General features: G+C 39.5%; 1 protein-coding gene across 3 annotated transcripts in view; it reads right to left on the bottom strand.

The window, feature by feature from the left end:
- Positions 1-12672: 12672 nt before the first annotated feature.
- The window catches only part of IPO11 (importin 11), a 203759-nt gene continuing 191938 nt past the window's right edge, over positions 12673-24493 (bottom strand). For all 3 annotated transcript variants that reach the window (XM_053223347.1, XM_027041178.2, XM_053223350.1), the window contains one exon: positions 12673-13026. In XM_053223347.1, the coding sequence (XP_053079322.1) occupies positions 12862-13026 (165 nt within the window). In that variant the 3' untranslated portion in view covers positions 12673-12861. The remainder of the gene's footprint in view (positions 13027-24493) is intronic.

Raw genomic sequence — 24493 nt, 5'->3', positions numbered from 1 at the left:
AATTCTGGGCCCAGGCATGTGTTCTGTTGGCATCTAGGACGTTTGAGAACCACCAGTCTGGTTTCCCTCAAACTTTAAAGTGCATATGAATCACCTGGGGATCTTGTTAAAAAATACAGATTCTGATCCCATGGATCTGGGGTAAGGCCTGAAGTTCGGTAATTCTAACAAGCTCCCAGATGACACTGATGCTCCTGAACCACACATCACCCTGTGGTGACGTGCACAGACCATGGAACATGATACAGCCACTCACGTGATGGCAGCTGGGCCCAAACTGGAGTTAAGTAGAAAAAGAGAAAATTGTCAGACTCCTCAGGACTGGACTCCTAAGTCATGAAGTGATTAACAATGGATTTGATCATATATCACCTCAGCAGATCTACAAATAAACCACACAAGATTAGTATTATTATATTATCGTTTATGGATGAGAAAACCAAGACTCAGAAAGTCATACAGTAAGTGGGTGTATTGGTTTCCTATGGCTGCTTTACAAAAGACCACATGATCTTTAGGTTCTAGAAGTCAGAAGTCCTGAAATCAAGGCATTGGCCCTAGGGGACTGAAGGACAGAATCTGTTCCTTCTAAGGGGCTCTAGGACAGAATGTATTTTCTTTCATGTGCATCTTCCAGAGGCCACCTGCATTCCTCAGTACACGATGCCATCTTCCAACTTTATTTTTTTTTACTTCTTTTTAACGTTTTTATTTATTTTTGCGACAGAGACAGAGCATGAACGGGGGAGGGGCAGAGAGAGAGGGAGACACAGAATCGGAAGCAGGCTCCAGGCTCTGAGCCATCAGCCCAGAGCCCGACGCGGGGCTCGAACTCACGGACCGCGAGATCGTGACCTGAGCTGAAGTCGGACGCTTAACCGACTGAGCCACCCAGGCACCCCCCATTTTCCAACTTCAAAGCCAACATCTCTGACCCTTTTTCCTTCATTACATCTCCAACCACAGCTGGGAAAGCACCTCTGCTTTTAAGGACTCACTAACTATTGTGGGCCTATCTGAATACTACATGGCACTCTCAGGTCTCAAGGTGTGAAACTTCTATCACATCTGCAAAATCTCTCTTACTATGTAAATTAACACATGCGCAGTTTCCAGGGATTAGGGGACAGACATGTTTTGGGGGCCACTATTCTCCCTGTCATGGTAGGAAAACCAACATTTGGAACCTGGAATCCAATTCAGATCTGATTCCAAAGTCCACGTTTCTTCCAGTACACAACTCAAAAAGCAGCCAAATTGAATGTTGTTGTTGTGTTTCCTGGAGACCAGATGAAGAATGCAGCACAGCCTGAATTCCATTATCATCTTAAAGTGAACTAAAATAGGGCTGAAGTGGATTTTGTTTATTGCACTTCATTTTGCATTCTCCTTAGACTCACTGAAGCCCAGTCCTTTTTTTTTTTTTTCCCCAACGTTTTTATTTATTTTTGGGACAGAGAGAGACAGAGCATGAACGGGGGAGGGGCAGAGAGAGAGGGAGACTCAGAATCGGAAACAGGCTCCAGCCTCTGAGCCATCAACACAGAGCCCGACGCGGGGCTCGAACTCACGGACCGCGAGATCGTGACCTGGCTGAAGTCGGACGCTTAACCGACTGCGCCACCCAGGCGCCCCTGAAGCCCAGTCCTTCTGTGCGACAGCAGTACCTTGGGAAAAGGCACAAATATCTATCGTTCCTACTCGTTATTTAACCTAACTAAAAAATAAGATGGAAACCAAGGGATATCTTTCAGATTTGGCAGTGAATTACATATACTTCCAAGCAAGCACTTTGAAGCAAGATTAGTAAATGAGCCTCGAACACTCAACTCCCTGGCACAAAGCTTGATGACTACCGAGGGGCTCTGATCACCTCATCACTTAGACTCCCCACTGCCACAGCAGCCAGGCACTCCTGCCTACAGAGATTTAGCCCTGAAAATGAGCCAGAACTCACTCTACGCTTCGTGAGTGCATTCAGAACTTGGCTTTATTTTGCGAGTAGCAATTCCACGCACTAAAGTAGGGCTTATAGTTTCTAGACACATCATCAGGACAGTATGAACACGGGAATATTTAAAGCGAGTTCTTTTCCACTCATCCGTTACAGGTTGAATTATGTCTCCCCGCCGAAATAGGAACTGAAGTTCTAACCCCAAGTACCTCAGAATATAGTCTTATTTGAAAACGGGGTCATTGCAGATGACTGGTTTCCTCCTCAGAGGAAAGAGGCACAGGGGGAGGAGGCACCCAGGTGATGACAGAGGCAGAGATTGGAGTGACCCATCTATAAGACAAGGAACACCAAGCATGCAGCAAACAGAAGGTAGAGGAGGCAGGGAAGGACTCCTCCCTACAGGCTTCAGAAGGAAACCTACCACACCGACTCTTCAGTTTTGGACCTCTAGCTTCCAGAACTGTGAGAGAACCACCTGCTATCGACTGAAGTCCCCCAGTTCTGGGGTTTTGCTCTGGCAGCGCTGACAAAGTGATATATACCATCTCTTGGGATGTTACAACTTCTTCGTCTCACTTGACAGAATGGCTGTATTTCAGAACAGGTGGATGGATATAGACCAAACAGTGATCAGGATAGGACTTAAACACAAGAGATGGGGTCCCAGAGAAGGACTTTAATTACAGCATGTTATCTAAACCACACCACAGAAATCTTGCCAGAACACTATACATCATAAAGTTCACATGCGTTTCTAAGCCTGGTTTCAGGAAGCTCTAAAGTAACTTGAGAGCACGGGCCCAGGAGACAGCTCAGCGATGGGAGCCCACAGTCCGAAGAGGACCCGCTTGCGTGTAGAGCACCCACCATGCACCAAGCACAAACTTTTCCAGAATATTACTCCTCCCTTTTGTGAAGTGAAAACAAGCAAACAAACAAACAAACGTTTTTCTCTGACCTCCTGCAGAGGGTAGGAGGAGAGGAATGCCTAACAGAAGCAGGTACAACTGTCCTCCCTGGTCCCACAAAGATGCTTGTCATCCCTAACATGCTCCTCCTTCTGAAGCGGGAATCTCAGTGCCTCTCTCACTGCCTCCACCTGCCCGTCCTTCCGAGTTGCTTATTGACCTCTCCAGCCGCCACTGTTTTCACTGCAGTCCGTCGAATCCCCTCTTCACTTCTCCCTGGCCTTCCCCTATCTTCACTTCCTTCTTATCCATCTTAGGATTCACTGTGCATCACGTGGCCCGAAATCAGGGCATTCTTGCGCCAAACTCGCCTCAGTGGCTGCAGGGAAAGCCGCGCGACATCGCTGGGGAGAGCCGCGCACCAGAGCGCTTAGTCTCCGTCTGAGTTCATCAATTCCTACTCATATCAGCCCTTAAATATTTATCTAATTACTCACTTCCCTCTCCTTTGACCATTACCATTGTGAAAAATGATTAGAGAAGACAATTTAGGTGACAGAGAAAAACTTTATTTAATATGAAGCATTCAAGTTCCAGAAGGGGGCACTCTCCCTTTCCAGGTACAGAGAACTGCAAAATGGGGTGGAAGGCAGGAAGCGTTTACAGGATAATAAATAAGGAACATGGAAGAGAAAAAAACAGAAACTGAAGAAGGAACAAGGAAGTAGGCACAGAGCCCCGAGTTGGCTTGGTGTCTGGGCACTGGCTGAGTTGATATACTGTGTCTGGTCAAGCAGAGCATGTACAGGAACATTCATGAAAGCTTGCTGATTAAGCACCGCAGGCAGAAGCGCCTCCATCTTGGGGCTAGAAACTTATTTCGGTACCACTTTCATTCAAGCCACCATCATTTCTCTCCTAGACTAGCCATAATTTCTTCAGTCACTCGTCAACTCCCTCCGACCCCACCGCCCCCATGTGTTGCACTCCGGCAACGTTCAGCGTTCTGGATTTGAAAATTGCAAATCTGTTCTTGTTACCCTTCCACTCCCCCTGAAATTCCTATTGTTCTTAGAATAATGACAGCATCTGAACATGACCAACAAGACCAAAAGGGAGACAGATCCATTCCTGCCACGTGGGCCTTTCCATGCACTCCCTCCTTCATGCTGCCAAGGAGCCTTTTCCTATGTTGCTCCTCTGACAAGAACACTCACTGTCATCCTACACGCCATGCCATGTAACCTCCACATTCTTCACGCCGCCCCTTCATCATCACCTTCACAGAGTGGCCCAGCCTTCCGTAACTCCTGAGGTCGGATCCACCTATTGGATGCTCTTAGAGTTCAAGGCCACAGTTCCATTGTTACATTTATTTGCGGGCTTATTTGATAGATGTCTTCCCAGTAGACTGAAAATTCAAAACAAGACCAGGCTTATGTGTTTTTATCATTGTATCCTTAGCACCCAGCATACGTCATATGCAGGTATTCAATTATTTGTTCATTGAAAGCTGGATGAATATTTAATTTTCACAACCACCTGGAAAGGAAGCAATTATTCCCATTTTACAAATGAGAGAAATTAAGAAGCTCAGGGGGAGTTAAATTACTTAAGTTGTAGGTAATCAGAGACTCACCCAGGCCGTCTGATTTTTGGAAAGCTCATCTTCTTCCCTGTGTACCTATTTCTCGTAATATCATACTTAAATGTCAGAAGATATTCTGTGCTGACACCGTCAGAGGAGCAATCAAAGGTAGCATCCCCGTGGTGCTAACTGCAGGTGAGAAAACCTTTACCACCCAAGAGCAATTGGCCTATATCAAAAGTGCAAGAATGTTAGTATTTCCTCCATGTCAATAGTTCTTCCTCTAGTAATTCTGTTTTTTCATAATTGTAAGGAAATTTTAAGACATGTACACAAGAATTTGTGAATGATACTCACCACAGTACTAGGTTCAGATAATCAAATTTTGATACATCCTTATAGCGAATTTTTTATGCAGACACTAAATATGTATTTTTAAAGAATATTTAAATGAGGAGAAAATGGTTAAATAGAGCACTTCCTAATTAAAAGGGCAGCAGATTAACAAAAGGACACTGATATGATCCCAATTTGGGGGGCATGTGTTTCTATCCACACATAGCGAAGAAAAAATACAGCAAAATGACAACTACTTATCTCTAGGGAGTAAGATGATAGGCAATTGCTATTTCCTTCCATATACCTCAGTGTATTTTCAACTGTTTACCATGAGCACACATTGCTTTTATGACGAGGAAGAAAGTCGCTTTATTAAAAAGCAACGGACATGTAATTTGCTCAAAGCTTTCTCTGGTGTTTTACCAGCTTTTCAACTGCTATTTCTGAATTATTTCAGGGACAAAGTTGCTAGTCTTCTGGGGAATTTTGCTTGTCCTAACGTTCGTCCTTTATATTTATATAACAGAAGGGTGTATGGTGAGTACACTGGACCAAGTGCCCCAGCCCCACCACATTAAAGGGCTCAGAAGTCATCACTCAGGTCCTTACAGCGAGACACTAGACAAACTGAAAAGCAGTGACTTTTCTTGGACTTGGCAGAGTCTACTCCTGCAGGGGGGTGAGGGGGTGAGGGGAGTGGGGGAGAGACTTTACAACAAGGCTTTGCCCTGAGGTCCTGAGAGAATGGCATTCCTCTCACTCCAGCACCTTCTCACCTTCCTGTCACCTCAGAGGGATGGGGAAGCTATAGAAAAAGAAACACAAGCACAGGTCGCAGGCCAGAGACTCAAGCTCACTAAGAGACTTGAGGTTTAATCCTAAGATTAGAGAAACTCTCTCCACACACCTGAGAACCACACACACCAAGAGGGCTCCAGTATAATGGCGGATTGCTGCAAGACACAGGCTCTCTGTACGGAGGAGTACTTAGGGAAGTCCGAAGGAAGGAAATAAGAACCCCAGAATGTGAAGCCTTGGACTTCAAGAGCTACAGCACACAGTAATCATAGCCTAACTCCTAGATGAACACAGATGGTCACACTAGACAAATGTTTATCTCAGTTCCTATTACCTAATACAGTATGTCCAGCTTTCAGTAAAAAATTACAAAGCGTGCTAAAAAGCAAACAAAACCCACAGATCAAGTTCTGTGATCCAGTAAAAAATTAGAGAACATCTCAAGCAAGCATCAAAATGAGACTCATATGAGACACAGAATTCTCAGACAAGAAACTTAAAATGACAATCATTAACATGTTGAAGGCTCCAAAGGAAAAAGCAGCCAAAAAGTAGATGGGTAATTTAAGCAGACAGATGGAAATTCTAAGAAAGAATAAAAAATGGGGCACCTGGGTGGCTGGCTCAGTTGGTTAAGTATCCAACTCTTGATTTCAGTTCAGGTCACGATCTCATGGTTCGTGGATTTGAGCCTTGCTCTGGGATCTGCCCTGTCAGCATGGAGCCTACCTGGGATTCTCTCTCTCCCTCTCTCTGTCCCTCCCCCACTCTCTTTCTCTCAAAAATAAACAAACTTTCTTATAAAAAGAGAAAGAATCAAAAGTAAATGCTAGAAACTAAAAAGACATCCAGGAGTATCATATTCAACCTACAGAAAACTAAAGACAAAAATATCTTGAAGTCAGAGGGAAGGAGGGAGGGGAAACCATTTTACTTATAGAAGAATCCCCATATAAAGAATAAGGAGAACAGTGGGATTCTCTTCAGAAACCATGAAGGCAAGGTGGCAATGAAGTGAAATATTTAAAAAATTGAAAGAAAAACCCCCACCAACTTAGAATCCTACATGCGGCAGAATATCCTTCAAAATTTAAAGATGCTAAGACAAGCAAAAACTTGTCTGAGGGACAAACTGAGGGAATTCATCACCTAAAGACCTATACCCTGAAAAAAAAAGAAAAAATGTTAAAAGAAAAATCACATACATCAGAAATTTGGGTCTACATGAAGAAAGGATGGGGGCTGGAGAAGAAACAAAGATAAAATCAAATCTCTGATTTTTAAAATTCTTAATTGACCTATAAGGTAACTAATAATATCAGTGTATGGGTGATTATAGCATCGGGATTGAGTTAAACAAGTAATAGCAACATCGGAAGGGATGGGGGAGGGGTTGGGAATACTTTGCTCCAAGGTATCTATACTATACACACTACACATGAAGAATAGTGTTATATGAAGGTAGGCTTAGGTTAAAAATGTACAGCGTAAACCTGGGCAGCCACTTATTATTATTATTATTATTTAAATATATAATTGAAAGTACATTAGAAGAGACACCAGGGACCCAAGGCTGTATGCCTCAACTTCTGGGCCCATTTCTTCATCTGTGAAATAGTAAGGTTAAGATAGGTCATGTCTTCCTGATTCCCTTCCAGCTCTAAATTCTGTGACTAAAGGAAAAAAAAAAAAATAAATAGCCCACCTGCTTCCTATAAATCTATCTATGAGGAGTGATATCTGCAAAGAGGAGCTTTTATAAGTATAAAAGCCTGTTAAAATAATCAGTTCCCTAATCTATTACTTTAGTAAGTTTGGGTTTCCCCATTTCCATACTGTGAGTTGCCTTCAGCAGGCTTATCTCGTAAGTATTATAAAATATGTCACAGATGTTAGAAACTACTAGAATTAGCAGACAGGAAACTTACTATTGCTCACCTGGTTCAGCATTTCTCAATGCGTTGTGCCAGAAGTAAAGAACCCATCAGGCTGAAAGGAAAAGGCCATTTCACGGTATTGATTTCACTGCCTGAGACGGCACGAGGTATGTGCCTTTCAATCCAAAAAAGAAATAAACCAAGCTGCCTGCCTTGCCTAAACAGAGCTCATGCTTCGTTTGTGATTACGTCCAGATCTGTCAATAGACTTTCTTGCTCTGGCTGGCTGTCAATACACTTCTGCGCTCGGTGTATGTGGTTATGAGCTACAACTTCCTGTCCATCAAAAAGTGTTGCTCTTCTGGATTACTGCTTAAATTGCAGAGTTCACTAAAAAGGAGGGGTGGGGAGGGGAGTCACTCTGGGCCAGCCTGGAGAGCCCTGGGAAAATGGCCTGCCCCTTCTGAAATGAGACAGTGATCTTGCTTCCGGTTCAAGCTACTGAGAAAAATGAAGAGCTCACTTCAAGGTCTACTCACAGTCTCATCTCCAGCCTTTTCTTCTCTAACCCCTGGCAATAAAAATCCCCAACTGGCAGACTTCTCGTCCTAAAGCCAATTTCCAAATTTAAAACCATGTGCCTGGTGCCAGACAGATATAAAGGTGCCAAGCCTCACTGGACTCATACCTGTTCTGGCAGTTACTTCCATTCCATTTCTGCCCTACTGGGAAATTAAAGTGGCATGAAAATCAATACTTCATTTTGAAGGGAAAGAGGGCCGGATGACCAGACATCGATACATTCCTCCCTGGATTAGACAGTTCTTCGAAGCACACTGGACTGAATCAATTCCAGCGGCCCAAATGAGTTGGCTGCAGGCATTAGCTGGAACCAGGAGCAAATCTTGCTTGTTAAGATCTTTGGCTAATTGGGGACTCTACTTGTTACAGTAAGAAAGAATTCAAGAGAAAATGTAGCCAATGCATCTCAGTTTTGAATTTTATCCAAGTGCTTCAGACCATAAGGAGTCCCTCAGGCCAGGAATTCAACTGCCCCAAAGTAAAGATGGAGAAATTCAGACTAATAGCTACAGCCCTGGGTATTAGGGTATTCACCCAAGGCCTCTAACACTCAACTCAGAAAACAGCACTGGCTGTGGAATAAGTTCAAACTTCCAGGGCTAGATGGATCAGTTTGTATACCCCTTCACGGGACGTCAGGATCTGTACAATTTGGATGTGATCGGGACAGAGTACAATTCTTAAGGAGAAAAAGGTGACCTTAAACTGCTCTTTCAGATGTCAGTGTCTTATAGAGGTACCAAGATCAAAGCCTCACATTTCCAGAAATGATTGTTACATTTTCTTTCCCCATTTTGCCAGCTGATAACGTACAAGTGCTTCTCATCCTAAACCAAACTAAAAGAAAACTCCCTAAAGTCTGGAATGGTTCTGCCTTTTAGGCCTAGAGCAAACATGATAAAGCATTTGTAAAGTAAAAAAAAAAATTTTTTTTTTTTTTTTTTTTTTGTCTCTTGGCAAACAGCTTACAAACTCAAATGAGAAATAGGAAGGCAGTGCTTGTCTTGGTTTCTTCCTGTTCAGTGGTGTGTGAGTTCAGGTTATACTGGTATTCACTAAGATCTACATACCTCTCAAAAACAGGAGGAAGTGGAGGGGAAGAAAGAGAGAAAAAAAAAAAGGAAAGAGAAATAGATGTTGGCTGACAGGTATGCCATAACAATAATGGATTTTTAGAACTTACAAAGGTTGATAAAACTCATACCAGGTTTAATATACCTTTTCCATAGCTCAGCCGCATGACCTCCCTAGGTTAAAATAAAATTGCAGAACCTTTTGTAAATGAAAAGGCAAGCTAGTAGTGGGTTAAGGACTCCAGGGTAAAAAGAAAAACCAACAAAAGAAGCAAAACCACCACTGGAAATTTCTAGGACTGTACGGTTCTCTTTGAAAACTTATCCTTATAATGGGGAGGCCTGGCTGTGACCACCTTAACCGTTATAATACAAACGGAGAGACAACCTGACGTTACATACCTCAGAATGTGATGTCAGGGCAGGTATACAACATTAATGATGGAGTTTCATTGCCAACAAATGTTAATCTGAATCGAACTATGAGGAAACAATTAGAACACTAGACCATAATGGACATTCTACCAGACAACTGTTTGGGATTCTTCAAAAAAGTCAATGGTATGTTAAAAGGAGTATTCTAGATTTAAAAATTGAACAGCCAAATGCAATGAATAAACATTCAATGGATCCTGGATCATAAAATGAATGGGCAGCATATAAAAGACATCTTCGGGGCATTAGGGAAAACTGGAATATGAATTGCTTATTACATATTATTGCATGACCCTTCTAATGTATTGGTGGATATGTAGAGAAATGCCCTTCTTAGAGGTACACTGGAGTATGGGGGAATGGAGTGTCTTTGACTTACTTTCATACGGTTCAGCATAAGTATATATATGCTATACATATGTGGGGGTGTGTATGGAGAGAATACATGTGTTAAAATTAAACAATTTAGTGAATTCAGATAAAGGATACACTACTGGTCATTATATTAGTCTCTCAATGCTTCTGTAGATTAAAATGTTTTTCCTAAAGTTGAGGGAAGAAAGTATTCTTGGTTTTCATGAGAGACAACTCTGGTCTTTCTTTTGTCAGTTCTCCAAAAGCTTACAAATTTCTCTTTGTGTGGGGTTTATAAGGTTTGTAGAACAGAAGACCACTACCCCCAATACGTGAGCCTTACGTTTCAATTCACTGAATGAGGGATCAGTTGTGAGGCTGTCGAGCTCCAACATTTCCAAAATTTCAGGGATAGCACGTCAGAGTCATTTCAAGTGCTTCTGAGTTTGACATCACAGGGTCCCGAGTCCAGCCTAGTGGCAGTGACTTCTCCATAACCTCACCAAACTACACTGTTTAAGAGTTGTTAAATAACTATCAAATTATATAGTGCCAGGATCATTCTTCTGTATCTGATCTCCCTGCCCTGCACTCCTGCTGCTCTAGGACATATGTTTCCATTAGATCCACTATTTTCTTTTTTAATGTCATGTTGGCAGGTATGTGTTCCCACTGATTTATAAAATTTTAGTAAGGTAAATACCCTGTTTTAACTCCAGAATTCAATGTAGCACCATGGCACAACACAGGAACTCAACAAATACTAGTTGAATAAAGGAATCGGTAAATAAGGATCTACGGTGAAGCTTTTCCCAGGGAAACAATGTGTGTTTAACATGTAATGATGTGGTTTCTCTAAAATGACTGGTAGGAGACAGATGGACAAGGGACCACTTATTATGAAAACTTGAAAATGTCCTTGCTGGCCACACGGGCCTTTGTGGGAGGAATGGGAGAAGTGTCTAGAACATAAAATAAATAGAAAAGAAGCTATGTTTATGGATGAGAAATGATCAGGAACCACAGTTCAACCAGAGGCCTGGCTGAGAGGACTCATTTTGTCCAAATGTGTGCCATAGGCTGCATTAATGAATATACTTCTGTAAATTAACACGTGTATTTTATGTCTAATTGAACACTTAAAATTTCAAGATACAGGATTTTTTTCTGACCTATTTTAAACATTTCCTACTTAATATTCCTTAAGTAATGTTACTTAGTGTTCCTACTTAAAGCCTATTTTAAACATTTCAGTTTTTTAAAAAAATGAACCAAACTCTTTCCCTGAGGTTAAGTTTTTTACTGTTTCTGCAAGGTAGCTACTTTAGTAAAATCTGCTATAATGAAATCTGTCAGGAATTGGAAAGAGAAGTTATTTTACTATAAGTGAAAAGCTGGGGCACGTTTAGAATTTCTGGTAACGTTGGGAATAATGCCTTAAATGAAAATAATTACGTCAACAAAAAGAAATTCTTCCTCTTAGATCAGTCCTGAGAACTGAGTAATAATGGTTAAGAATGATCACATTAAAGAAGCTTTTGGTCTTTATATGAAAAGAGAAAGTGAAACAGTAGCTAGGATTTACTACACACAGCACCACCACCTACTAGGACAGGACCAACACCAGGGTCTGGAAGAAAACATCCCTTTCAAATCCACGGGGCAATTTTTACCAACTCATTTTTCATGGAGCAGGAAAAATAGTCAGACAAATCAAAGGTAGGTATCTTTGGAAAATTTAATTTGGACCATATTTTCTTTCTCTTGCTCAAAACACCAAGTAGTTCCGTACATTTTGGGTTCCACAGCTTACAAAGGGGCAGTGGGCTTCCTGCAGTTACATATACTGTACCCAACTTTCTATAGAAAGATCAGACATTTCCCAACCTTGCTTTGAGTATTTCCTAAAAAATGCTTTAAAGGTTTCTTAACAATAAATGGCAAGTGAAACGGTAAGGCTTTATTTTCTCCTTTTTTTGGTACTGCGTGTTGGAGGAATAAGGAAGGAAGACTTGTCCTAACAGTGTAGTGCCCCGGGGGATCCTGACTGTGCGGAGGCAGTGCCGGACACACTGCGGCCCTGACGGGAGCCCTGCGGTGCGTAAGGACCTTGGGACCTGGTAGGGCAGGTGGGGCGGGGGGGGGGGGGGGGGGCAGCACAGAACTGCGTGTGGGGTGGCCGGCTGCTGTCAGTGCTCCCGGCCTCCAGGAGGAACAGAGAGGGAAGAGGTCTCCCCCGGGGCCGCAGTACCACAGGTTCCCTTCCGCGGGCCTTACGAGATGCATTTAAACACTAAAGGTAATTTCTGAAAATAAAACGAGGAAAAAAATTCCTTCACTAATTTTTGTATCCAATTACTAAAATGAAAATAAAAGCATTTGATAAAACACATTTTCTACGTCAGATGAAAGCAACTCCCTTGCAAGATAACCTTAGTAATATATATTTGCACTATTTATATATTTTTGCCCGATGCACACCCTTCTTTAATTGCATCATCTGAACAGCTTTGCCATTTTTCAAACTTGCAGTTTCATTAGCTTAAAAAAGGGATACAGCAGCCAAATTAATACTTCTGGTTGCAGAAAAACAGAGCAGACATTAACCTTCATCTTCTCAAGCGTTAAGAGCACATGATTAAAAGGTAATCAAACGGTGTCTTCTCTTAACAGAAAACTAAGCAGCTAGTGTCATCAAATCTATATCTAGTAAACACGGGGCCCCTCTTAAATATAAAATTAAATTCTTTTGAGGAATAGGTTTGTGATTTTAGTTGTGCGGGATTTACATTTATTCACTCATTTTGGTAGTAAAAATGTATGGTCTTCACTTCTTTATAGGCATACACGAGGGAGTTCTTCATCCTCTCAGCAGGCTGGCACACACCAATGGCAGGCTGGGGTCCTTGGCTTGTTTCAGAAAGGGGAGGCAGCCACACGCCACTTGCTCTCAGAAGCCCTGCAAAAACTCCTGCAGCTGGGTGACGATCTCCGTGTCCACGGTCTCCATGAGGGACTGGAAGCCTTGCTCTCCCAGGAGCTCCTGCTGCGCCTTCAGCTTCTCGTAGATAAACTGCTGCAGCGACACTGTGTGCACCGGGTCCTTCAGAGCCAGCTAAGGGACAGAGAGGGGCCACACTGCGTCAACGAGGCAAACACAACTCCCCCTTACACGGGACTACAAATCTCCGTAATCTCTTCCGCAGCCGCACGACTGCTTCTGCCTCCCTTCTCTCAAGAGATCCTCAAATAGTAACACCGTGCAAAAGTCTGCCGAAGGAAATTTCACTGTTTGTCTATCCTCGGTTCCCTAGGGCCTCTGAGCCTAAGTTGCCCGATTAGCCCAACTCTTCAACAGCTCAGGCTTCATCCATGTAAAGAATTGAAACCTGGTACAAAGTATTCTAGACAGAACATGCCAAAGAGCATTTCAACACAACTGTCCAGGGCTCCTCTGAGGAAGATAAGGTGCTACTGAGGCAGCTCAGGAAGGCCCTCGGGGCTGACAGAGGAAAGCGCCCTATCCTGGACTGCTCTGCTACTTACTACGTGCTTCTGGTAACAGAGAGAGAGAGAGAGACAGAGACAGAAATAATAAAGAAAAACATTTATAAAACCAAAACAAGCACATACCCCTCCTCTCCCACTGGGATATTTGGAAAACAAAAGAAATACAATTAAAAATAACCCATCATTCTACTTCCTAACAATAACAATCACAACAGAAAACACTGTGGCCTCCTTTGCTTTTCTGTGCAAGTGATCCACAAATACACAATATCACAATATATACAATTAGTGCTGCTCTTTGCATCTGTATATCACATGAAAATTCTACTCTAACACATTTTAAGAATTCTAAATCTATATGTGGTATCATCTTTTTGGTTATAGGTGTGTTGAAATGATCATGGTATAGTTAAAATACAATTTTAACTAATTTTCCTGAATAACCTATCACAAGCACTGTTCCTCTACATATCAGATTACTTCCTTATGCCTTTTTCTATTTTAGAAGAATTACTAAAGGACACAAACGATTTTATGACTCCTGATACACATTATCAAGTTGTTTTTCCCACAGTTAGTACAAATGTAAAAGGTATGAGAGTTTACAGCTTGTGACATTGACTTTACCACTGGTATTAATTACCATTATTTAAATGCTTTATAATTTACGAAGTGAAAAATAATACACTCTAAGCTGTACATTTCTCTCATTATCAATAAAGGTGAACATCTGCAAGGCGTCAGTAAAATACATGAATGTGTGTGCCCACTATGGCTGCACAGAAACTCTTGTCCTTCCTTACGGATATTCAATTTTAGGTAGATAAAACAGTTGAATCACATGTGCTCTTTGAGCAATTTAAAGAAATTTTAAAATAATGACCACAAATGGAAAATCTAACTGAGAGGCAGAGACATACATGGCATGAATTTGAAATGAGACCCCTTAGGTGACCATTCCAGAGCTACATGATAAATCCAAGGCAAGGATACATTCAGTATTCACTGCAGGTGAACAGGAGAAAAGAACTCTCAACACAAACCCCTGCCTTCACAAGCCTGAAGATATCACTGTACAAAAAGCACAGAAATTGAAGACGAACATTTAAAAGTAAATGTTCTCTTAAGCAAAATGCAGTAATGTTCGATATTATTTTCATTACTATGAAATAGATTTTTTGCTAAAGAGGATGTGCACTTTGTTGAAATATCATGAACTATCTGTAACTAAAACCATCTGCTACAATATGAGGGAAACAGAGCTGAGCTGGAAATTGATGTTCAAATAAGTTACCCCAACTACTGAAATGAGCTTAGAAGGGTTGTTTAAATGCTGTTTCAATCTGCTGTTGAAAACTGCAAACAGTTAACATATCAAATCTCCACCCTTTAACTTTCTACTGACTAATAAAAAGGAAAACTACTGCCATACTAAATCTCACCAAGGCATCAGTATAGTATTTTTTAAAGTATATTGACCAGTCGTGCAAAGATAAAAAAAAAAACCATTAGTCTCTTTTGAAAGAAAAGTTGTTGAAGGGAGAAGGAAGGGAAAACAAAACACACAAGATCTCCAAATGCACATCTTTAAAAAATCTTAAAACAACCACCACAACAACTATTTTCTTCAGTTAAAAATATCATGTTAGCAAATAAATGTGGATTTTGGCTTGTGGTAGATAGTCATAAATCACAGCTATTAATACTTTCTTTGTTTTAATTTGTTTAATGCTTATTTATTTTTGAGAGAGACAGAAGAGAGTATGAGCAGGCAAGGGGCAGAAAGAGAGGGGGACACAAAATCTGAAGCAGGCTCCAGGCTCCAAGCTGTCAGCACACAGCCAGATGAGGGGTTCGAACTCAAGAACCATGAGATCATGACCTGAGCCGAAGTCAGACGCTTAACTGACTGAGTCACCCAGGTGCCCCAATACTTTCTTTTGAATAAGTTTTTTGAAATACATTAATAAAATTATTCTCTTGAGAAAAGTCACTGCTCTATACCCACTAAAACTCCAGATATCATTTCTTTGAATGTTACAGTGCCATCAATAGAATTAAAAAACACTAAAGTCACTAGTATCATTTTCACAACTGTTGCTTTTATACAGTATATACATATATACTATATAAATAATGCCCACATTACATAATAAACTCAATTATATGATTTAACGTGAAAAAACACAGAAAGCTTACATGTTCATCAGGTGGTATGCTCCTAAGAAAATAATTAGTTTTATAATGTAATAAGCAAATTATAATTAGGAAGATAACTCTGCTGTTGGAAAACCACACTGCAAAAGTAGATGTGAAGTAGACTTCTAATTCCAAAATAATAGAGTAAAATATTCTTCTTTCAGCTAAGTACAACTAAAACTCCTGGACATTACGTGTGTGTGTGTCTGTGTGTGTAGAGACACCCAGAACTGAAGGAATGACACAGTACTGAGTCCCAGGTTTTCTTCTTGCATCATATACCCAAAATTTGGGCCTGAAGAAGCCAGCAACCTGGACATGGTAACAAACGTAGACCAAAAAAAGGCTCCAACAAAAAGCCTTCTCTCTACCCAAGGGACCACAAAGCAAGACAGAAAACTTTAGATGATAACTAGTTTATTTCACTCAGCCCAACACCAAGACTAAACTATGGCCCCACCTCTACTCACACCAGGCTGTTAAAAGGATTCGAAACACCCATCCCCCAATAGCGTGTGTGTGGCGACACTTGGGGAGCTTGAACTCTCAGTTCCTCTCAAGGGGAGAGGGGCCGAGTGGACAACTTGGCTTTCTGCACCCACCTGACAGTAACAAAGTGGCACAGCCACTTCTGCCACAGCACTGTCAAAAGAAGGTGGCTAAAAAAGAATTTGCAGTAAGATTCAGTCTAATAAAACCAAAAATATCCAGGTTTCAATAAAAAAAAAAGTCATTCATAACTAAAGGAGGTATCAGAGGCAGAAGGGAAGTGGATTTAATTATAAAAGGGCAAAATGAGGAGTCTTTGCAGCAACGGAAATGTTCCATATCCTGACTACTTTGCTTGTGATGTTACAGTTTTGCAAGATGTTATCACTGAGGGGTCACGGACAGCAACACATCACAAACCGGAGTGAGCTTAGTATCTGGCAACCTCAGACACCAAGAATATATTTGGAGGCATGGAATTAATTTCCTGGAGGTGAAAGACCCAAACAGTTTGGTAATCCACATTCCCAAATTCAAACAAATTAATCACAGAAGAATCTTATAAATTCAGAAATTGTTTATTCTTCTTTGGAACACATCTAACAAGTGTGGTTATCTTCGCTCAGATGTACAAATATGAGAAGGTAAAAACCCTCTACAGAAAAAACAAAGCCAACAGTACTGAGGCCCAGCTGACAATACAGAAATACCGGGAGTAATGGGAAGAGACACAAAACTATTAAAAATGGACCCAGATGAGACGCAATTTTTGGTACTCTGGACCACATCTTGCAACTAAGAGCATTAGTGGAAAACCAGCGATATCTCAATAAAACCTGAGTTTAGTTAGCAATAATATACCAATGTTGGTTTCCTAACTTTGACAAATGCACTCTGACGTAAGATGCTGACATTACAGAAAAGGAGCGAGGGGCACATGAGAAGGAAAGGTCTGTACTACCTCTGCTACTTTTCTGAAAACCTAAAACTCTTCCAAAATAAAAACGGTGTCTGTCTTTATGCCAGTACCATACTGTTTTATTTACTTTGTGATAGATTTTGAAATCAGAAAGTGTGATGCCTCCAGCTTTATTCTTTTTCAAGACTGTTTTGGCCACTCAAGGTCTTTCATGGTTCCTATGAATTTTAGAATTGTGTTTTCTATTCCTGTAAGACATGCCATTGGAATTTTTGACAGAGTGCACAGACTCTGAAAATTGCCTTGCGTAGTATGGAAATCTTAACATCTAGTGTTCCAAACCATGAATATGAGTATCTACTTGTGTCTTTAATGTCTTTCATCAACGTTTTGTAGTTTTCAAGGTACAAGTCTCTCACCTCCTTGAAGTGTATTATGTATGCTCAATTATTGTATTTATGTTAAATTTATGCTCAGCTATTGTATTCTTTCTGATGCAGTTCTAAGTGGGATGTGTTTTCTTAAGTTCCTTTTCAGATCGTTCATTTAGTACAGGAAATACAACTGAAGTTTGCATACTGACTTTGTATCCTGCAACCTTACTTAATTTATTAGCTCCAGCAATTTTTTTTAAATAGGTCTTTAGTGTTTTCTATACATAAGATCACATCATCCGCAAAAAGGGACAGTTTTACTTCTACCTTAACATCTGGATTCTTTTTATTTCTCTTCCTTGCCTAATTGCTGTGACTAGGATTTCAGGTACCATGTTGGGTATACAGAGCAATAGACAGAACAGGAAGTTCAGAAATAATTCCACACATATGTAGTCAACTGATCTTCAACAAGGGCACCCAAAAGTAAACAGTGATGAAAGGACAGTCTCTTCAACAAATGGTGTTGAGAAAAGTGGATATCCAAATGAAAAAGAATGAAATCCTTCTCTTTCACCACACAAAAAATCAACTCAAAATGAGTGAGACTTAAACATAAGACCTCGGACTCCTAGGAAAAAACCCCACAATTTTGGGAAAAGCTTCGTGCCACTGGGCATAACAATGATTTCAAAAATATGACACTAAACGCACAGGCAACAAAAGGAAAACTGACAACAGAGACTACAATAAACAAGTTTTATAATATATTTAAAAAGAGGTACTAAAAGGGGCGCCTGGGTGGCTCAGTCAGTTAAGCGTTTGACTTCAGCTCAGGTCATGATCTCATGGTTCGTGAGTTTGAACCCCGTGTCAGTCTCTGTGCTGACAGCTTGCTTCGGATTCTGTGTCTCCCTCTCTCTCTGACCCTCCCCTGCTCACACTCTGTCTCTCTCTCTCTCTCTCTCAAAAATAAAAAAAACATGAAAAAAATTAAAAAATACAAATAAAATTAAAAAAGAGGTACTAAGAAGCTAAAAAAGTACATCCCTCTGTGGCCATCTGGTACGAGGACAACCTGCTCTGGATGCCTCAATTAACTTACCCAAGTGTTGAATTATAGAGCATCTAAATAGCAAGGCTGGCAAGTTCATTTCTGAAATGAGGAAAAAATGATGTCCCTAGGCTGTGAGTGACATTCAAGGTTGATTTTTCTGAAGTTAATGACAACAGGAGAACTGGCATACAGACTTCCAAATTCCTGGTTTTGTTCTCTTTCCATTACATCCATATGCCTAATTGCTCTCTCACCCTCCAAGGAAGTACATAATATTTAAATATTTCCATTAAAATGGTTAAGATAAAATTAGAACCCTTATAATAGATTTGTGATATTGGAAGATAAATACCCAGAATTCCTGACTCCAAGACAATGCCAAATAAATTAAGTGCTAATATTCTGACTCACTTCAAAAGTCCATACGTTGGATTTTAATAAGCAAGTAGTTTGGTATTCCTTGACTCTGAAATTATAACTTTAACAAAGAATGGTTCTGGATGAACTGTGTATCAGATTCCTCTGTTGGTAATTATAGCTTTCTGACGTTTGCTTCAAACCATAAGGTGGTTAGTCTTTAGAGTTGGTACAAGATTTTAGCTCCTGTGGTGCCACTTACCAGAATGTCCATTTCTTATTCTTTGAGATTTTGATTCCTTAAAACGAAAAAACATTTCACTGCATTAATCAGCAATTTCACCCAGCAGGAATTTGACAGCTGAATCCTTTCTTTGTCTTAGGTCATGTGGCCTTTCATATTATTGTTCAGTTTATAAGCCTCCATAGACCCACGATAATTTTTTGGAAATTATTTACTGTAAAGTTATTTTGGTTGGAATTTTGCTGGAGAGAAAAAGTTTCCTACCCTAGAAGATTTTTGTAAGAATAGTGATATACTTTCCATGAAACCTGGTAGATTATGTATAACCACCCTAGCAACGCAAGAGACCAAAAATCTTAAAGGAAAATTTGCCTATGACAATGTATTTAACCCTGTGGTCTTCAAATGTTCTTAGTTCGATTGAAATATCTTTGGTTTGAAATTCACTTCTTGGACCTCTGTTTCATATAGGGAATTGTCAATTTCTGAAATACATCTACATCTAAATTTTTAGAATCTGTTGGATATAAACTCTCCTAACCAGTGGCTTACCAAGGAGTTTGAGTTCTGTAGATGCCAACCAGAGCCCATCTCATCAATAAGGCTCAACAATGCAAATTCAGTCACTAATTAAACCCAGTGTGCAATCCAAATTCCAAGGCAGCGAGTGAGATTTTATCATCCCTGCTGTAGCTGTCCATCGAGGAATTTAGACTACAATTTCTATTTGACGAACCTGTAAATAAAGGAGCTATTTTACATTGCTATGTCTAGAATGACTAAAACCCAGACGTCATGAGATAAAAGTAACAATGCATATATACATGTCTCAGGGACAAAAATGCAATTGCAATTTAGCAATTAGCTTATTACCAAGGTTTTCTGATATAATTATTTTTTCTCTCCATCAGTCCCAGACCATTACTAATGGGGTATTTTTACTCTAGTTTCAGTCTTATTTTGGTTATGCCTTCCAAGGTGCTTTAAATCTACAAAGTAAGCATGAGCAAAACACACAATTTAATCAATGAGCCAAAGTAAATATGCCAAGCCCAGATATGAGGAACAGAACATCTTATTTCTTCACATTTGTTTCCATAGGGAATGTTCCTCATCAGAGTGATTAAACAGCAATCAAAATATTCTATCTACATTTACTAAACTCCAACCGCAAACAGGGCATGTACTAGGCACAGACTAAACCTTTTATGTACATTTTTTTGTTAGCTTATGGTGAGAGAAAGAGAAAGTATGTGTGCAAGCGGGGGAAGGGCAAAGACAGAGAGAGGGAGAGAGAGAATCTGCACTTTCATCCCCCAATGCGGGGCTCGACCCCATGAAGCCTGAGATCATGACCTCAGCCAAAATCAAGAGTTGGATCCTTAAATGACTAAGCCAGCCAGGTGCCCCTTTACATAAGATTGTTTCATTTAAAACTCAAAATAAGAAATTCTAAAGAGAAAAGGAAACCCACAGCAATATAACTAAATATGTTTACAGAGTGTTCTTCACCCTTAGCAGCATACTGGGAACCATTTGTAGAATATTAAAAAATGCTGATGTCTAAGTCCCATTTCTAGAGATTCTGATGTAACTGGTTTCAGGCACTCGAATTTTTAAAAGCTCCTAAGAATCTGATACATATTTGAGTGAGGAAGAGTGCTAAAGAAAAATTTGGAAAAAACGGTTTTAAGGACTAAGATTTCAAGTAAACCCAACAAAAATCTCTATAGATATCTTCATATTCATTAAAATAAATGTAAGTAAGACTCAGTAAAATACATGCCACTTAAAAACTCTTCGACTGGTACTTCCAAGCCCTACAGACTTGATTCCCATAGACTACCACCTACTTCTACATGCTCGTCAGGGCTTTCTTTCACCTTTGGTTTCAATGAGACATTTTTGGGTTCCTTTTGCTTTAGCATATGCAAAACAGAGAATGTCAGGATCCTTTTTTTTTTTTTTTTAAACTGTCTGACTCCTTCACCATCCAAAAGTTTAATGCTCTTTTGAGCCTTACTTTTGACTCTAGAATTCCAAAGGATTCCCCAATCACACGGCATATAAAATCCACACTGTAAGGATTTGGACTTTGCCTGCTTTTCCTAACTGGTTTGCTAGTAACAGCAACATACATTTACATGTTTATCATTTAATTGGTTACCTTGTTAAACTCTCTTCATAGCTGGTTTGTTGATTTTCCTGGACTTTTCTGGCATAAACATTCATTTAAATGACTAATGACTTGCCTTTTCTTTGCCAATACTTAATACCTACACTCACTCAAAATACACCCTTGCTTGTTCTTCTCACTACATTGGCTAAAAATTCTATGTGACAGACTATCACCAAAAATTTTTATCCTGCTTCCTAGGTACCCAGATAGACCACAACTCCCAGTCAACAGAATGTGAACAAAAAAGATGTGTTATAACCCATTCTTTTTCTCTCCAACTAGACAGAAGAATCATCAATATATCTGGGTCATCCCTGAATGACTCTGTGAATTACACACCCACTCATAATCTTCTTTTTGTACTTTCCCTGAGTAGAAAAAAAAAACAAAACAAAACTATTATATTGAGATTCCAGGGGTCTGTTCTAGAAGGTGGCACTCTCATTTAGATCATTCTCAACAGTGGTATGTTTGTGCTTAGCTTCAAACAGTCATTTAAAACATCACGTTAAAGTCATATTTTTTTTAGGGATCCCTGGGTGGCTCAGTCCATTAAGCATCCGACTATTGGTTTGGCTCAGGTCATGATCTCACGTTTTGGGAGTTCGGGCCTGCTTGGGATTCTCTCTCTCCCTCTCTCTGCCCTTCCACTTGCTCTCTTTTGCTCTTTGTCAAAATAAATAAACATTAAAAAATTGTTTTTAAAGAGTCCTATTACTCTATTCCTAATTCAGAGTTTTTACAGGAATAAATGGTGAATTTAATGCTGGGTTAAATTTGCTAATGGTAACTTACTTCTCTGCATCTATCTTCATAAATACAAAAACTTACTCTTACTCTTTTCTTTTTTGTTTATTATTTCCTGACAGTTCCCATAGTTTTCTAACTTCTATCTGTTCCTTAAAATGTGATAGCCCAAAAATAAGAAAAAAAGGACTGAACGAAAAATGGGGAGAAAGAAAAAGGAAAAAGGGGAGAGGAGAGAGAGAGAGAAGACAAGCTGCTGATGAAAGGATGTCATTAGCAATATTAAATGCATTAAACTACACATTTTTTTTTCATTAATAGTACATTCCAGTAAAACCATTTAGAAAACGAGCAAGTAAGAAACACTGTTAATGGAAAATTTTTTGCTTTTTAGAAAAATGGGGAATCCATTAAAAACTTTTCTTCCATGATTTTTAATTGTTAATTTTTTTGGCAATTATATTTTATGAAAAACTTGTCAATTCTGACAAGATTTTCCACTGACTAGCCAGGAAGTGCATGCATAATCCCTGAAGTTATACGTGACTTTTTACCTAATATTTTATATTTATGTTCACCCCCCCCACATACCTCCTCTTTATTCATATTTCATGAACATTTTAAAAAGCCATATTCTATTTATAGGATAGAATTTTTATTTACAGGAACTAAATTAAGCTTACTGGTAGTATTGTTCAGTTCTGTCATTATATACCCAGTAGGAGACCATTAGGTTCAACTAAACCTAGAGATCACAAGACCACCACTGGCTATCCTTAGCACCAGTTTACTCAGAAGGCCAGAGGGATGATAAGATACCACAAAATGGTAATGTGTAGGAGAATAAGTTTTGCACCAATAAAAAAGTTATAACCATAGGTGTGTTTTTAGAATCCTATAAAAATATGCTGCCTTTTGAAATGAACCTTTACCTGTTTTATAAAAGCATTTCTCCTGTAAACCAATCATAGCAGTAAATTAAGGACTATCTTCATGGACTTATCTCTAACCTTAAAAAAGATCAATTCTAATATATAACTAAATTAATAATAAATTCTATAGAAACAATAGAAATAAATAATAAATAAATAGAAACATGTCCTCCTTCCATTCATGTTATCATCCAAGTAAAAATGATTGTATAACAAAGTGTAACAGAATGTTTAGGGGTGTGTGATCAGTATTCCTAAATTAGGAAACAGCAGCCTCCTAGACATATCTAAATGTGTTAGTGCTCAGCACTGCCTTTGATTCTACTTCCTTTCCAGAAATGTCATCAATACTCATGTTTGCCCATTCTGTGAGACAACAGACTATAAAACCAAACATATTCCATAATACATTGAGCCAATTATATGTAGTTTCCAGGTGGTACAGAAAATGGAAAGAGGACAAAGAGAAATAGGAAAAACCAGATGAGATTTCTAGTTAACAATTTAAATGTCACCTTGGATTAAGTTTTCTGAGTATCACTTATTTTTGCCTACACTGTCATTAAAGGTATTGAGAGATGCGAACATCACAAGTGTAAGCCAACCTAACACAGGACACACCTGCTTCCTTATGTCTCCTTATTGTTCCAACTGCCTATTTGGTTCCAAGAAGTGAGATCACTGAACACATCTTAGGAGAATCTCAAGTCTTTTGATAAAATGCTTCACAAGATCAAGCTATCAAATGAAAGGTTAAAAAGTTAAGTGCTATAAATAAGAAATGCTAAGAGGGAACCTGTAAAGGCAATAAAGTTTAATAACGAGTCAGTGCTCTCAATCTATTTCAAAAACTGGGATGATCACTTCATCAAATAGTAAACCATTAATAATTTATAAAAATGACAGAATATGATGGGAATGAATGAGGGAACAAAACTTTCCATCATGACCATCTGCTGATATAGCAAAATCATTCACGAAATTGCAGTATTTTAAGACCTGCATTAACCCACTAGCTCTGGAAAGGGAAATACTGTTCTCTATGGCTATTTAGCCTAAATTGACTAGAGTACTTGAAATGACTTCATGCATGATTTAAATAAACTATGTTGTGTATTTATTTGTGGAAGGAGGCCTGGTGCAAAACAAGGAACTCACAGCCAGTGCCTGTACTACTGACTGATACATAAAAACCAAATGGAAAACTCAACAAAACACCACCGTTGCACGAACAAAGATGTAACACACTGACAAATAATTAGAAAACACCACAATTCAAGCATTTCAAAATATCTGCCCCACTTTCACCAGTATAGTTTACTTAAATCTCAGAGAACTAAACCTATTAACGTTTAGATCACAAAAAATGAAATTACGACAATCAGAATATCTCCAACACCTGTGAGATTTAGAACTATAAATGAACATGTACCAATCTCTGAGGGTTACCTTTGGTTTTTGTTCAAGGAATACATCCATAGTGAAATAAGTACACGGAGAGCTTTAGAAGCAATTACAAAGCAGTGAGTTAACATGGAGGTAACCAAATGCCAGATCTTTCCTGAACGAAGGTCA

Source organism: Acinonyx jubatus, chromosome A1 (genome assembly GCF_027475565.1).
Source record: "Acinonyx jubatus isolate Ajub_Pintada_27869175 chromosome A1, VMU_Ajub_asm_v1.0, whole genome shotgun sequence".
NCBI lineage: Eukaryota > Metazoa > Chordata > Mammalia > Carnivora > Felidae > Acinonyx > Acinonyx jubatus.
This window is presented reverse-complemented; position numbering and strand designations above follow the sequence as displayed.